This window comes from Coenobita brevimanus, chromosome 50, assembly GCF_032717465.1.
Source record: "Coenobita brevimanus isolate Jiangsu-jjx chromosome 50, ASM3271746v2, whole genome shotgun sequence".
Classification (NCBI taxonomy): domain Eukaryota; kingdom Metazoa; phylum Arthropoda; class Malacostraca; order Decapoda; family Coenobitidae; genus Coenobita; species Coenobita brevimanus.
In genome coordinates, this window is record NC_137003.1 from 31,052,288 (window position 1) to 31,064,985 (window position 12,698).

The window sequence follows — 12,698 nt, forward strand, 5'->3', positions numbered from 1 at the left end:
TATAACATTTTAAAGAAAAAGAGCACAAAAATAAATGAATGTTTAACTTACCAAATAACTACGCTCACAAACACCAGGCAAACTGGCAACTCTGACGACTCGTACCGAAACTTACGGTACCAGAAATGTCTCGAAGGTACGAGACTACCTAACTGGAAAATTCCCCTTCATAACAATATGTTGGTTTTTATGCAAATAGAAAAATGGTTTTACTACTCTGTGTATATTTATGTGAATAATGGAAGCAGAAAGTTTACTTCATGATGAAGTCAGTGCTTTATTTTTTATTGAAAGTTTGCGTGTATGTACATATTTATTACAATGAAAAAGTACAAATCACAGGGAAAAAAATTTGTTATAGCGATAAATATTTTCGAGTATGGAGAGTACGTGAATAACTACTTAACCCCTTAACAGCGGGGCGTCACTTTCGTGACGCTCGGGCGCAATGGATCATACCGCAGGGTGTCACTTTTGTGATTCTATGTTATTTTGAATTATCCCGGGCTTTCAAGTGGTGGCTTATATCATCTATCAGTACTGCCAATGTCCAACACTAGTCAGCACTCCAAATCTCATCTGTACTTTCATCCATTGTTGACATTTTAGCGATTTTCCCCCCTTCCTGACTCCCCTCCCTACCTGCCCTCCATTACCCTGTTCTCTCACCTCCCAGGTCGCGCTGCGCTAAGCAAATCTCCCCCGGATTTTTCCACAGATTTCATCCATTGGAACCTGGAATGTAAGGGGAGCGAATGATGAGGTGAAAGAGAGAGAGATTGTCCAGGTGCTTGAGGATGCGAAAGTGGATGTATGTGGAATACCTGAAACAAAATGGAGAGGAGAAAGTGTGAGAGAATGGGAGTATGGATGGGGTATATGTGCAGGAGTAGGTGAGAATGAGAGGGCAAAGGAAGGAGTATGTATAGTTGTGAGTAAAAGATGGAAGAGGAGCATAAGACAGTATGGATCAGTTGGGTCAAGGATTGTGTGGGTAAAGTTGAAAGTTGGAATACAAATGTGGGCGATTGTGTGTGTGTATGCGCCAACGCAAGATCGTGCTAGAAGAGTGAGAGAAGAGTTCTGGACAAATGTAGAAGTGTGCATGGAAAAGTTTGGAAGGAATGAGAGAGTGTTTTTGATTGGTGATATGAATGGTAAAGTTGGGAATGTGAAGGTGGATGGAATAGTTGGTGAGTGGGGTGTGCCTGCTGAGATAGATGAGAATGGGAGTGCGTTAGTGGACATTTGTGCTGGGAGGGGGTTGGTGATAGCCAATACCCTCTTCAGGCATAAAATGATTCACAGGTATACATGGCAAGTGATGAGAAGGGTGGGTGGTGAACTGAATGAAAGGAAGACAATGATTGATTATGTGTGTGTGGATCAAAGGATGCGAAGATGTGTAATGGATGCAAGAGTGTATAGAGGTTGGGGGAGTGGACTTTCTGACCACTACTTGGTGATGCCCAGAATTAGGATGCAAGTAAGATGGAGGAATAGAAGAAGGGAAAGACGAGAGGAAGGAGTAGTTGCAAGGAGAGTGGAAAGGTTACAAGAGGATAAGAAAAAGGCAGAGTATAAGAGAGAAGTGGAGGAACGATTGGGCAAATATGAATTGGAGCAGATGGGAGACGTGGAAGGTGTGTGTAGAATATTTACAGAAGAAATATGTGCAGTATGTGATGTGGTGTGTGGAAGGAAGAGAAGACGGAGGGGGGTGCAAGGAACAGCGTGGTGGACTGAAGAGGTGAAACAGGCTGTGGCACAAAAGAAGAAAGCATACAATGAATGGATGAGAAATAGGGGCGTGGAAGAGGTTGAGAGGCGGAAGAGAGAGTTACATGTAGAAAGGAAGAGAGAGGTGAAAAGATTAGTAAGAGAGAGTAAGAAGAGAGTGGATGAGGAATTTGGAAGAAATCTGAGTGTAAAGTGGAGGGACTGTAAGAAAATATTCTGCAAAGAGGTGAAAAGAGTAAGACAGGGTGGAAATGAAGTTAGCAGGGGAGTGAAAGATAAAAATGGTAGATTACTAGTGGAGAAGGGAGAAAAAGTGAGCAGATGGAGAGAACACTTTAAGGAATTGTTGAACGTAGAGGATGGAAGTAATGCGAGTATAAGTGGCTGGGGAATGGCTGGGAAAAGGAGGGAGGTGAGAAGACAGGAAGAAATCAGTAGGATAGAAGTTGTGGAAGCAATGAAGAAAGTTAAATCGGGGAAAGCCCCAGGAATTGATGGAGTGTGTGGTGAAATGCTGAAGCATGGGGGAGAGATAGTAGTAGAATGGATGTGGAAGATGTGCAGATTGGCCTGGGAGGAAGGTAGAGTCTCGGAGGATTGGAAGTCAGGTATAATTATTCCCTTGTACAAAGGAAAAGGGGAAAAAGAAGTGTGTGGTAACCATAGGGGCATTTGTCTTCTTAGTATAATAGGAAAAGTGTATGGTAGGATTCTTATTGACAGAGTTAGAGAAAGAACAGAGAAATTAGTTGGAGAAGAACAGGGAGGCTTTAGGAAGGGAAGAGGTTGTGTAGATCAGATATTCATTCTCAGATCTTTAGTGGAAAAGTTTCTAGAGAAGGGAAAGAAGTTGTATGCGGCATTCATGGATTTGGAGAAAGCATATGACAGGGTGGATAGACAAGGATTGTGGAAAGTGTTAAGAATATATGGAGTAGATGGAAAGTTGTTCAATGCTGTGAAGAGTATGTACGATGGTGCGAAGGCTGCAGTGTGTGTGGATGGTGAACTAAGTGAATTTTTCTCTTTGAAAGTTGGGTTGAAACAGGGATGTGTCATGTCTCCATGGTTGTTCAATCTGTTCATGGATGGGGTAATAAAAGAGGTACAAGGTAGGGTAGTGGATGTTGGAGTGGCCATGGTGAGAGAGGATAGTGTTTGGAAACTCCCTGTACTGTTGTTTGCAGATGATACTGTGTTGTTGAGTGAAGACGAAGGAGAGCTGCAAGGCTTGGTGGATGAGTTTGGGAGAGTGTGTAAGAAACGGAATCTAAAGGTGAATGTAGGGAAGAGTAAAGTGATGGTCTTTGAGAGAGGTGAAGTCAGTGAATGTACAGCGAGGTTGGATGGTGAGGAATTGGAAAATGTGAGTACGTTTAAGTACTTGGGTAGTGTGATGAGTAAGGATGGAGGTTTGGAGGGTGAAGTGCTTGAAAGGGTACAGCAGGGAAGAAAGGTTGCTGGTTCCTTGAAAGCAGTGATAAGAAACAGTGAAGTGAGCATGGAAGTGAAAAAGTTACTACATGACAGTATTGTGATATCAACTCTAACGTACGGAAGTGAAGCTTGGACGTTGTTGGAAGGACACAAGTCAAGAGTGAGAGCAGTGGAAATGAATTATTTAAGAGGAGCCTGTGGAGTCACATGGAGAGACAGGCTGACGAATGAGGATATAAAGAAGCGTTGTGGTGTTGATGTGGATGTGATAGGAAGCGTTATGAGGAACACACTGAGGTGGTTTGGCCATGTGGAGAGGATGGAGGGTGAAAGACTGACGAAGAGAGTGTATGTGAGTGAGGTGGAGGGGGAAAGAGGGAGGGGGAGGCCGAGGATGAGATGGAGGGATGGGGTGGAGAGGTATATGAGAGAGGGGGGTGTGAGCTGGGAGCAGGGGAGTGAAATGGCGGGGGACAGGGCGACTTGGAGGCGATTTGTTTGTGGCCACCCCTAACGGGATTGAGGCGTCTGGCAATAGATAGATAGAAATTAGCCCTATGCCCTATACTTATACAAAATAATATATACCAAAAAAAAAATAAGGTAAGTGATAGTGTTATACACCAGGAATTGGCTAATTATCACCTGACGACACCTGACGTGCATTCATTCGCTACATTACCACGGTAATTTCCCCTTTGAATCATGCCTTGTAATCTATGTCTGTAATAAAAATATATATCAGAAAGGAAGGGAGAAGCCAAAGTGACATTTACATTCACCTGGAACTACCTATTTCTTTATGTATTGCCGAGATTTTCTACCAATAATTTAATAACATGTAAGTTAGCAGCTGTCAGCCTCAGTGTCATTGTCAACCCTTGCCTTCTCAGGTAAGCCGCGGCATTTAGTTCCTTGTCCTCCGCTGTGGTCAAAACATGTCGCACTCGCGCCCCGCCATTTCTGCCACTTCTGTGCCCATTGCAAAGGGCCCCGTGACCTCTACACCCATAAAAAGTCGTGAGGGAAGCAGGGAAGGACTAAGTGACTCTGCAGTGGCACGTGAACTAGCAGAATTGTATATGGTGATGATGGATAGTGATTTTGACCCTTCGGGTGAATCGTGTGATGAGCCGGGTGAGGAAATCGTGCCAGAAAGTGCTAGTACGAGTGCTTCAGTGTCCCAAGTTATCCTTAGCTCCAAGGGAAAGGAGCCGTTAGTGCAACAAGGGAAGGAATTTGGGAAAGGAGTGAAAAGGCGGCGGGTTAGCCCCAGAACATTGGCCCCGCATGACCCAGCCCACCATGAGTCCCGAGTTGATTCAACTCCCCGTTCCCCAAGCCCCACTTCACTCATTTCTTCCTCTTCGTCTGCTGAATTATCTCCGGATTCTTTGTCGTCGGAGTCACCACCAGCAACAGTGAAGGCAGGCCGTAGAGGAAGAGGTAAATCTCGAACAAGTAAAAGTAGAGTTGCTAGTAGAGTAAGGGCTGCTAGTGCTGTACGGCAACTCAGGGTCAGTGTGAGTGACCTTGAACGGGGTAAATCTGCCTCACAACCACTCACCACCCTCACCCACCCTACACCGCCACGACAGGGGATCCTGGACGCCTTCGCGTGGACGGAAGGGTCCGATGTTGTGCCAGAACATTTAGTTTTTGATGAGAGCTCCTCAGGAGTACAGCCTGCCTTCACTCTTGACGATAATGCTGAGTGTGTGGACTTCCTTTTGGCCTTCCTCGATGACGAAGTCATGCAGCACATATGTGATGAGACCAACAGGTATGAATCACAACGTGCTGCAAGTGGTACAGGTGCTGCCAAGATGCAACAGTGGTCCATGCTGGGAGTGCAGGAGCTGTATGTGTTCTTTGCCCTCATGCTTCTCATGCCACACTCAAAGAAGCATGAGTTGGAAGAATACTGGTCCATGGACCCCTTACTACCCTCACCTACCTTCAATAAGTACATGGCCAGAGATCGCTTCCGGAACATCATGGGAAACCTGCACTTTGCCGACAACGATGTACCTTCCCAAATCGACCAACTCTCGAAGATCCGGGAGATTCTGAGCAGAATGAAGGATAAGTTTATGTCATTCTTCCACCCCTTTCAGAAGGTTGTCATTGACGAATCCTTGGTTTTGTTCAGAGGACGTCTTCGGTTTGTACAATACATTCCAAGCAAACGCCATCGCTTTGGAATCAAGTTCTTTATACTGTGCGACAGTAAGACGGGGTACATCCTTGACTTCGTCATTTATTCAGCAAGCACTGTCGATCTGGATAAAACACACCCCCTTGGCTTCTCAGGCTGCGTAGTGAAAGTGCTCCTTGAAAAGTATTTTGGTGGGAATCATGTGCTGTATATAGACAACTATTATACAGCACCGAAACTTGCCAAATACCTTTCAGAGCACGGCATTGGCTCCTGCGGCACTGTCAAAAGTAATCGTGCCCACTTCCCTAAATTCCCAGAGGCAGGAACCTCGCAGCGAGGAGACGTGCACCTATGTAAGCCTGAGAAGATGCTGGCAATACGGTGGCATGACAAGAGGGTCGTGCACATGCTCACCACCATACATAAGGGGTAAATGACAGACAGTGGGAAGGTCGACCGTAGGACAGGCGAACCTGTGATGGAACCTGATGCTGTGTTAGACTACAACATCAACATGCGGCTGGTGGACAAGTCCGACATGATGACTGTTGAGGTCGACTGCCTCAGGAAGAATACTAGGTGGTACAGGAAAGTTTTTCTGCATCTCATAGATATGACGATGCTGAACGCCTTCATCCTGTACAAGATGAAGGTCAAGCCACCCAAGTCCTTCTCCCTGAGGTTGTTCGCCAGGACTTGTGTTCAGCAGCTGCTGGAAAGATATGGTAGGGTGACAGCAGCAACTCCAAGGCGCCATCCAGTAACACTTCCCGACTGACTTGAGCAGAGGGCGTATATGGATCGGCACAGACTGGTGCTAATGCCTGCCACAGGTAAAAGGAAGGCTGCGATCCGCAGGTGTCAGGTGTGTGCACATACCACCCGACGCACACCTGAGCACAAACGCACCTCTTGGCAGTGCGCTGAGTGCCAGGTTCCCCTCTGTGCTACCTGCTTCTTTGATTACCACAGCCAGAAGCAGTTCTAAAAGTGCAAGTGGGAAAGGAGAGTAATGTGGAAATAATGTGTAAATGTGTAAATGATGTGTAAATCATGTGTAAATAGCAAGTCAAAGCAATGGATGTTCAGTACATATGATTGAACAGTGTATTATAGTTTGATCTTACTGAAAGTGACAGTGACTAACATAGTGTAAGTGAAATAGAAGGGTAAATATTGAAAATACAATAGAAAATGTAAATAGTAATGTAAGTAATTAGTAATATAAGAATATGAGTACAAATACTTTATAACAGTGAAAGTGAATCCGTGGCTCTCTACGTATTTTACTGAATGCAAAATTGAATGACTTCAGTGACAATAAACTAATACTACTGAAGGAAACTTATGGAGAAAAACTCCAGATATATATAAGTGTGATATAGTAATAGAAATATAAAGTGTGAGGGGTTTTATGAATAATAAATGACAGAGTACCAAGAGCGAACTAGCGCAAGTGCGAAGGTCATACGCGCTCGTAATTTTCATTGCTTTCACAGTGTTTTTTTTTGGGAGTATGGATCCCAAACTACATGAAAATCATAGAGTAGTGTTTATAGTGTTAATATCTGGCTGAGGTAATCATATTACGGGTTGTCGGGAAGTGTAAAGTGGAGACTTCGTTACCCAACTTCAGAGGTCTCCACAAGTCCTACGGTAACGGACGAAGGCTCAACAAACATTCCAGGAGAAAGCTGAAGGTATGTGCCACAAGCATATGTAATTTTAATATTCTAGGACTAATAACTGATTTTTGGCAAATATTTTTTGAGAGTCTGTCGGAGCCCGAATAACCCCGCGGGACATGCAAAACATTGGCAAACATGCCCGGGGTGTAGGGGTTAATTCACAATATTAATTCTTAGGTTTTATGTAGTAGAACTAGTAGTAGTAGTAGTAGCAGTAGTAGTAGTAGTAGTAGTTGTAGTAGTAGTAGTGGTAGTACTATAGTTGTAGTAGTAGTTGTAGTAGTGGTAGTAGTAGTAGTACTTGTAATAGTGGTAGTATTAGTAGTAGTAGTTGTAGTTGTTTTAGTAGTAGTAGTTGTAATAGTGGTAGTTGTAGTAGCAGTAATAGTAGTGTTTGTAGTAGTTGTTGTAATACCAGACTTGTGGTGCACAGTGTTGCTAGAATTGAGAGACACTTCAAGCCAAACATAGATCTCCATGTGTGTGTGTGTGTGTGTGTGTGTGTGTGTGTGTGTGTGTGTGTAAGGCGATGGTGGTGAGGTGAGCAGGCAGACTGCCTCAAGGTCGTTGCTGTGGTTACTGGACTCGCAGGAGCAATCACGCCACACTTTTAGAAAATATACAAGGAAATTGTGTTTGTGGTGGACTGCGATCTTCTGGAAGTGTTATTATTGTGGAGGGCTATCCTAAGCCTTAGTTGCATCATTATACCTCTACCACACATATGGACATGAAAAAAAGAAAAAAGAAAATTCCGTCTTTCCCCACTCACTCACCCTTCCTGCACACACTTCACGGACCAGTCGAGGCAATCTACTTGAAGTCTAAGGATTGGTGAGTATTATGACAGTTACTTTTTTATTTTTGGTTAAGTATTGGCTGAGATATGAATGTTTAAGAATAGACGATTTTCTCAGGAATGCCCGGCTGAGAAGGGTTGGCAGGAATATATGTGGGACGCAGTGGGTTAAGAAGCAATGGGCCATTGACGATGGTTGTGTTAATCTGCTAACCTATGTCTTATATTTCAAATAATAACTAACCAAGAGAATAGATGTACCGAAGGCAAATTAGAAGTCCGCTCAACAGAAGTTAAAGAGCTGGTAAGGTAAAAGCAGGCAGGCTAGTAGCAGAGTGTTTCACACAGGAGACAAAGAGACAAAGTGCTAGTATTGCTCCCTGTTCATGGACAGCCATTACAACCAACTTTCTCAGGGCCTTTTGCAATAGAGAAGAGGGTAGGTGATGTTAACTGTTTTAAACAGAACAAGGACTCGAGGACAGGAAGGTTGTGCCATGTCCTTATGCTGAAGGAGTACTGTGAGTGAAAGGATGTGGGACCCCCTGGTACTGAATGTGTGGTGTTAGCTGCAAAGGCTGTTGATGAGCCAGGCTGCCCCTCTATGTTGAACCAGGCTGCCACGTGGAGAGAGACCCAGGCGGCGTGGATGGAGTCATGGATAAACTCTCGCTTTTAACATCTCAACGTCGTGCTAACCTGACCCTCATTCTAGGAAGGTTTCCTCATGTTTTCCAGAACACCCTTGGGCTGATGTATGGAACACAGCACGATGTAGATGTTGGAGACGCCCGTCATACGAAGCAACCTCCTAACCGTGTGAGTTTACAAATGCAGTCCATCATCCGGCAGGAGCAGACCTACACGTTGCAGCAGGAACTGATCTAGCCAAACCCAAAGCAAATGTTGTTCCCTAGCCACCATGCAGTAGTACCAAAATCCAGATGGTCCCATCGTTTTTGCATAGATTTTACTCTAGGGTCAGTTCCCTCACCATGATTGAAAACTAGCCAGTCTCTAAAGTATATGACTGAATGGATAATACAGGCAGTACTAAGTTCATTACTAATATATTTTTACTTAAGGGGTATTGGCAACTCCCACTTACAGAAAGGGTCCAAGAAATCTCCCGTTTTTGTGCCACACAGTATGAAAAATGGTCCAGCCACGTTCCAAAGACTAATGAATTATCAAGGGATGTGCCACATGCATTGATGATTTGTATATGATCAGTAACTCCTGGGAAGAACACCTGATCTGGCTAGATGCCTTGCTGCAGAGACTACCATCTGCTATGTTAGTAATCAGAGTAACGATGTGTGACTATCTAAAGTACTTAGGCTAGATGGTAGAAATGGTTTAAGTACCGCTGCCTGATGGCAAAGTTGACGCCATTGCTAAATTCAAGCAATCCAAGAACAAAAGGGAATTGCAGAGATTCCTGGGAATGGTGGGTTATTATTGGAGGTCTGTCGTAAATTTCTTCTGATGCTGTTGCTCCCCTCACACTTTGGTTAAAGAAAGGAGTCAAATATGGGTGGAAGGAAGAATATGAAGATGCATTCTGAAGAGTTAAGGTGATTCTGTCTAGTCAGCCTGTGTTCCAAGACCCAAATTTCCGTAAGCCTTTTAAATTTGCTGTTGATTCGAATGATGTTGGTATGGGTGCAGTTCTGTTACATGATAATGATCATGGTGTTGAACTTCATGCTTATCTCTCTAGCAAAGTTTGATGTTGCTTAGAAGAATTACTCCACTATTGAAAATGAACTCATTCACGCGTACTTGTCCTGCAGCATTTCTCAGTTTATGTTGCTTCAGGTTCAGTGCCTATTGCTGTGTATGCAGACCATAGCCCACTATAGTTTTTAGCAAAATTTAGAGATAAGAATCAACAATTTACCATCTGGACTGTATTCCTCCAACAGTATGCCCTGAATGTTCATCATGTGAAGGGGGAAAGGAATGTTTTGCGAGATTGTTTGTCGAAGATGTAACCTTGTGAGATGAAATGAAATTTCTCCTTGTAAATTTCTTTCTTCGGAAAGGGAGGTGTTATTGACCTCTGCCTGACCAGTAATCTGAGGATTACCATTGGAAGTGACCGTATGATGCAGGCCTATCTCGCCTGACCATTGCTCAGTTTACTATCAATACTGACTCAACTGTGCCCTAGTTTAGAGCACGGTGCATCAGCAGTGATAAGGGTTTACCCATTTTGAATTACATAGGGAAAAAACAGGCGGAGCCGAACTCAAGTGATGACGACTGCCTCCACGGACTGCAGGAGGGAGCCCCAGCTGAATTACCTGGAGGGACCATCCTCTCAAAGACAGTATTTCAAACAGATATAATGCTACTGTTCAGACTGATGTGGAAAAGGAGGCGTGACTACTGGAATATATGAAGAATGGCTAGAGGTGGAAGAACACTACTCTTTTGATACCAGTCTTCTCTAAGTCCCTTTCTTAATTTAGTGATGTGGTGTGAGAAGTACTCCAAGACATCGAGTTGTAAATTAAGACCTGTATTTAACTTGTCCATAGCAGCCTACTGATGTAACTGATAACATTTAGTTCTCTATTTGTCGAAGGAAATGATTGATATTGTTTGAAGAGATGTGTAAGTGATTCTAATTAGTTTAGAAGTGTTCTGCTCTTCCCCTGTTTATTATAGTATAAAAAAGAACTTAATTCTGTGGTGTGCTGTGTAGAGATATTAAACGTAAGGTTTACGTGTTTAAGTGTTATTGCCGTTGATTTGACCCTCAGATTCTGAAATCTCCCTGCATGTTCCGTAACAAGTTTAACTTGGCCTCGGTTTTAATTCTTTGCGCCTTAATTCACGTAACTCAGTGGCAGAAAAAGACGATACTACGATTCTACATCCTTCTCATAACATCTATTGACTAGCAAGATATTCTTGTGTTCATTTTATTGCCACAATTAAGCATTCAAGACAGTGACGAGTTACGGTCCAGATTAAAGTGAAGAAAGTATGGTATAAGTTCCGTAACAGCCGAAGGCTGTAAGGTTAGGCGACCATGGACGGAGGAAAACAATCTGCGCTGAACGGTCTGACTGGTCTCAAAATCAAGCAAGCACTGTTTAATATCTCCTTTATGAGCTGGATGTGCTCATCAATGAGCCGTCAGCTTCCCTTGTAGCGGTAGTGCTCGTAGTAGTAATACTTGGAATCCCAAGCTTAACTGAATGTGAACCAAGCAGAGTGCAGGCTGTAGTTGCCGTTCTCCCGCAGTACGGGAACCTCCTTTTGGAGATAGTGAGAGAGTTGAGTGACGTTTGTATAACCAGGGAGCAGAGCCGACCAGTGTTATCTGTGCCATCGCGAGATGGCGCCCATCTCCAGTACCAACTTCCCTTGTAGAGGGGTATTATAAAAACAATCATACATTATTGTATTGAAAAGTAAAATATATACCAAATAATCTATATATCTTTTGCTGCCCTATCTGGTGCTGGAGAAGGATGCTTTGAAGTGGTGGCACTGATATGACCGCGCGGTGAAGAGGCCCAGTTTTACAAACATCCCTTACTCCCTTCTCTATACCCTCCAAAAGGATATTGGTCTACAGGGAAAGGGAACTTCAGTTTGCAGACCACCGGGTTCACATCCAGATGCGCATGCTTTCAACTACTACAGCTGCCCCATCAATTGCGTATGAGCTCATTGTTAGGCAACTTAATACAGGGAATTAATGCGGAGACTGAAAAAAACATATTTTTTGTACTCTTACTTGGCCTAAAACTGCCATCTTCCCACTTTCCATGCTGAACTTTAACAACAGACTGACTCAACACTCTGAGGCTACACACGAAGCGCAATGGAAAGCATCTAGGACCGGAGAATTGTCTTTTTCTACGAATGAGCTACGTGAGACAAGGTGCAAAGAGACGAAATTTTATAATGTATAGAAATAATAATCACATACCACAACAGGAGGCGTGCGTACGCCGGAGCTTTGATAAATACCCAACTTGCCGTGTCCAAGCACTTCACAAACCTGGACGGAACCACGTCCTTGTATGTGGGTAGGCAGAGTTTAATGGAAGCGCTTATTGCCTGGAAACTACCCCCTGATGCCCCATTCAAGCCAGCACTGGATGATGTTCTGAGAATTGTAACACAGGTGAGGATTATAACACAGTTGAGGATTAGAACACAGGTGAGGGCTTAACAAGAAAGGGATTACAACTTAAGTATAGATTCTATTACAGTTCTTAACAGTACCAAAAGTGAGGATTACAACACAGGTGAGGATTATAACATCTGAGAATTACAGAATATGTGGGGATAATAAATATAATTGTGCATTATATCACTGTTAATGATTATAATACAAGTGAAGTTTGTAACACAGGTGAGGATTATGACACAGGTAAGGACTACAACACTGCTAAGGATAATAACACTGGTGAGGAGTGTAACACAGGTGAGGTTTATAACACAGGTGAAGATTATAACATAACAGGTGAGTATAGCTCAGGTGAGGAGTATAAGACCTGAAAGTATAACACAGGTGAGGAATATAACATAGGTGAAGAGTATAATGCAGGTGAGGATTACAACACAGGTGAGGATTACAACAGAGGACAGGATTACGACACAGGTGAGGATTACAACACAGGTGAGAAGTATAACACAAGAGAGGATTATAACTTTGATGAGGATCATAACAGCCGAAGATTACCACACAGATAAGTCATCTGAATAGTCAGTAAGGAAATTGGTTTTTATCTGTACCTATGTATTATGTAGATAGCTAGATAGAGAGATAGACAGGCATAAATGAATGGATGGATGGATAGAAAGATAGACAGACAGATACTTAGACAAACTGACAGATTCACAA

General features: G+C 43.4%; 1 protein-coding gene across 1 annotated transcript in view; it reads left to right on the forward strand.

The window, feature by feature from the left end:
* Positions 1-8,713, forward strand: part of LOC145399727 (glutamate receptor ionotropic, kainate 5-like) — a 72,664-nt gene extending 63,951 nt beyond the window's left edge. Inside the window, exon 12 of the mRNA XM_080272275.1 lies at positions 8,419-8,713. Within this exon, the coding sequence (XP_080128401.1) occupies positions 8,419-8,713 (295 nt within the window). The remainder of the gene's footprint in view (positions 1-8,418) is intronic.
* The last annotated feature ends 3,985 nt before the right edge of the window (positions 8,714-12,698 follow it).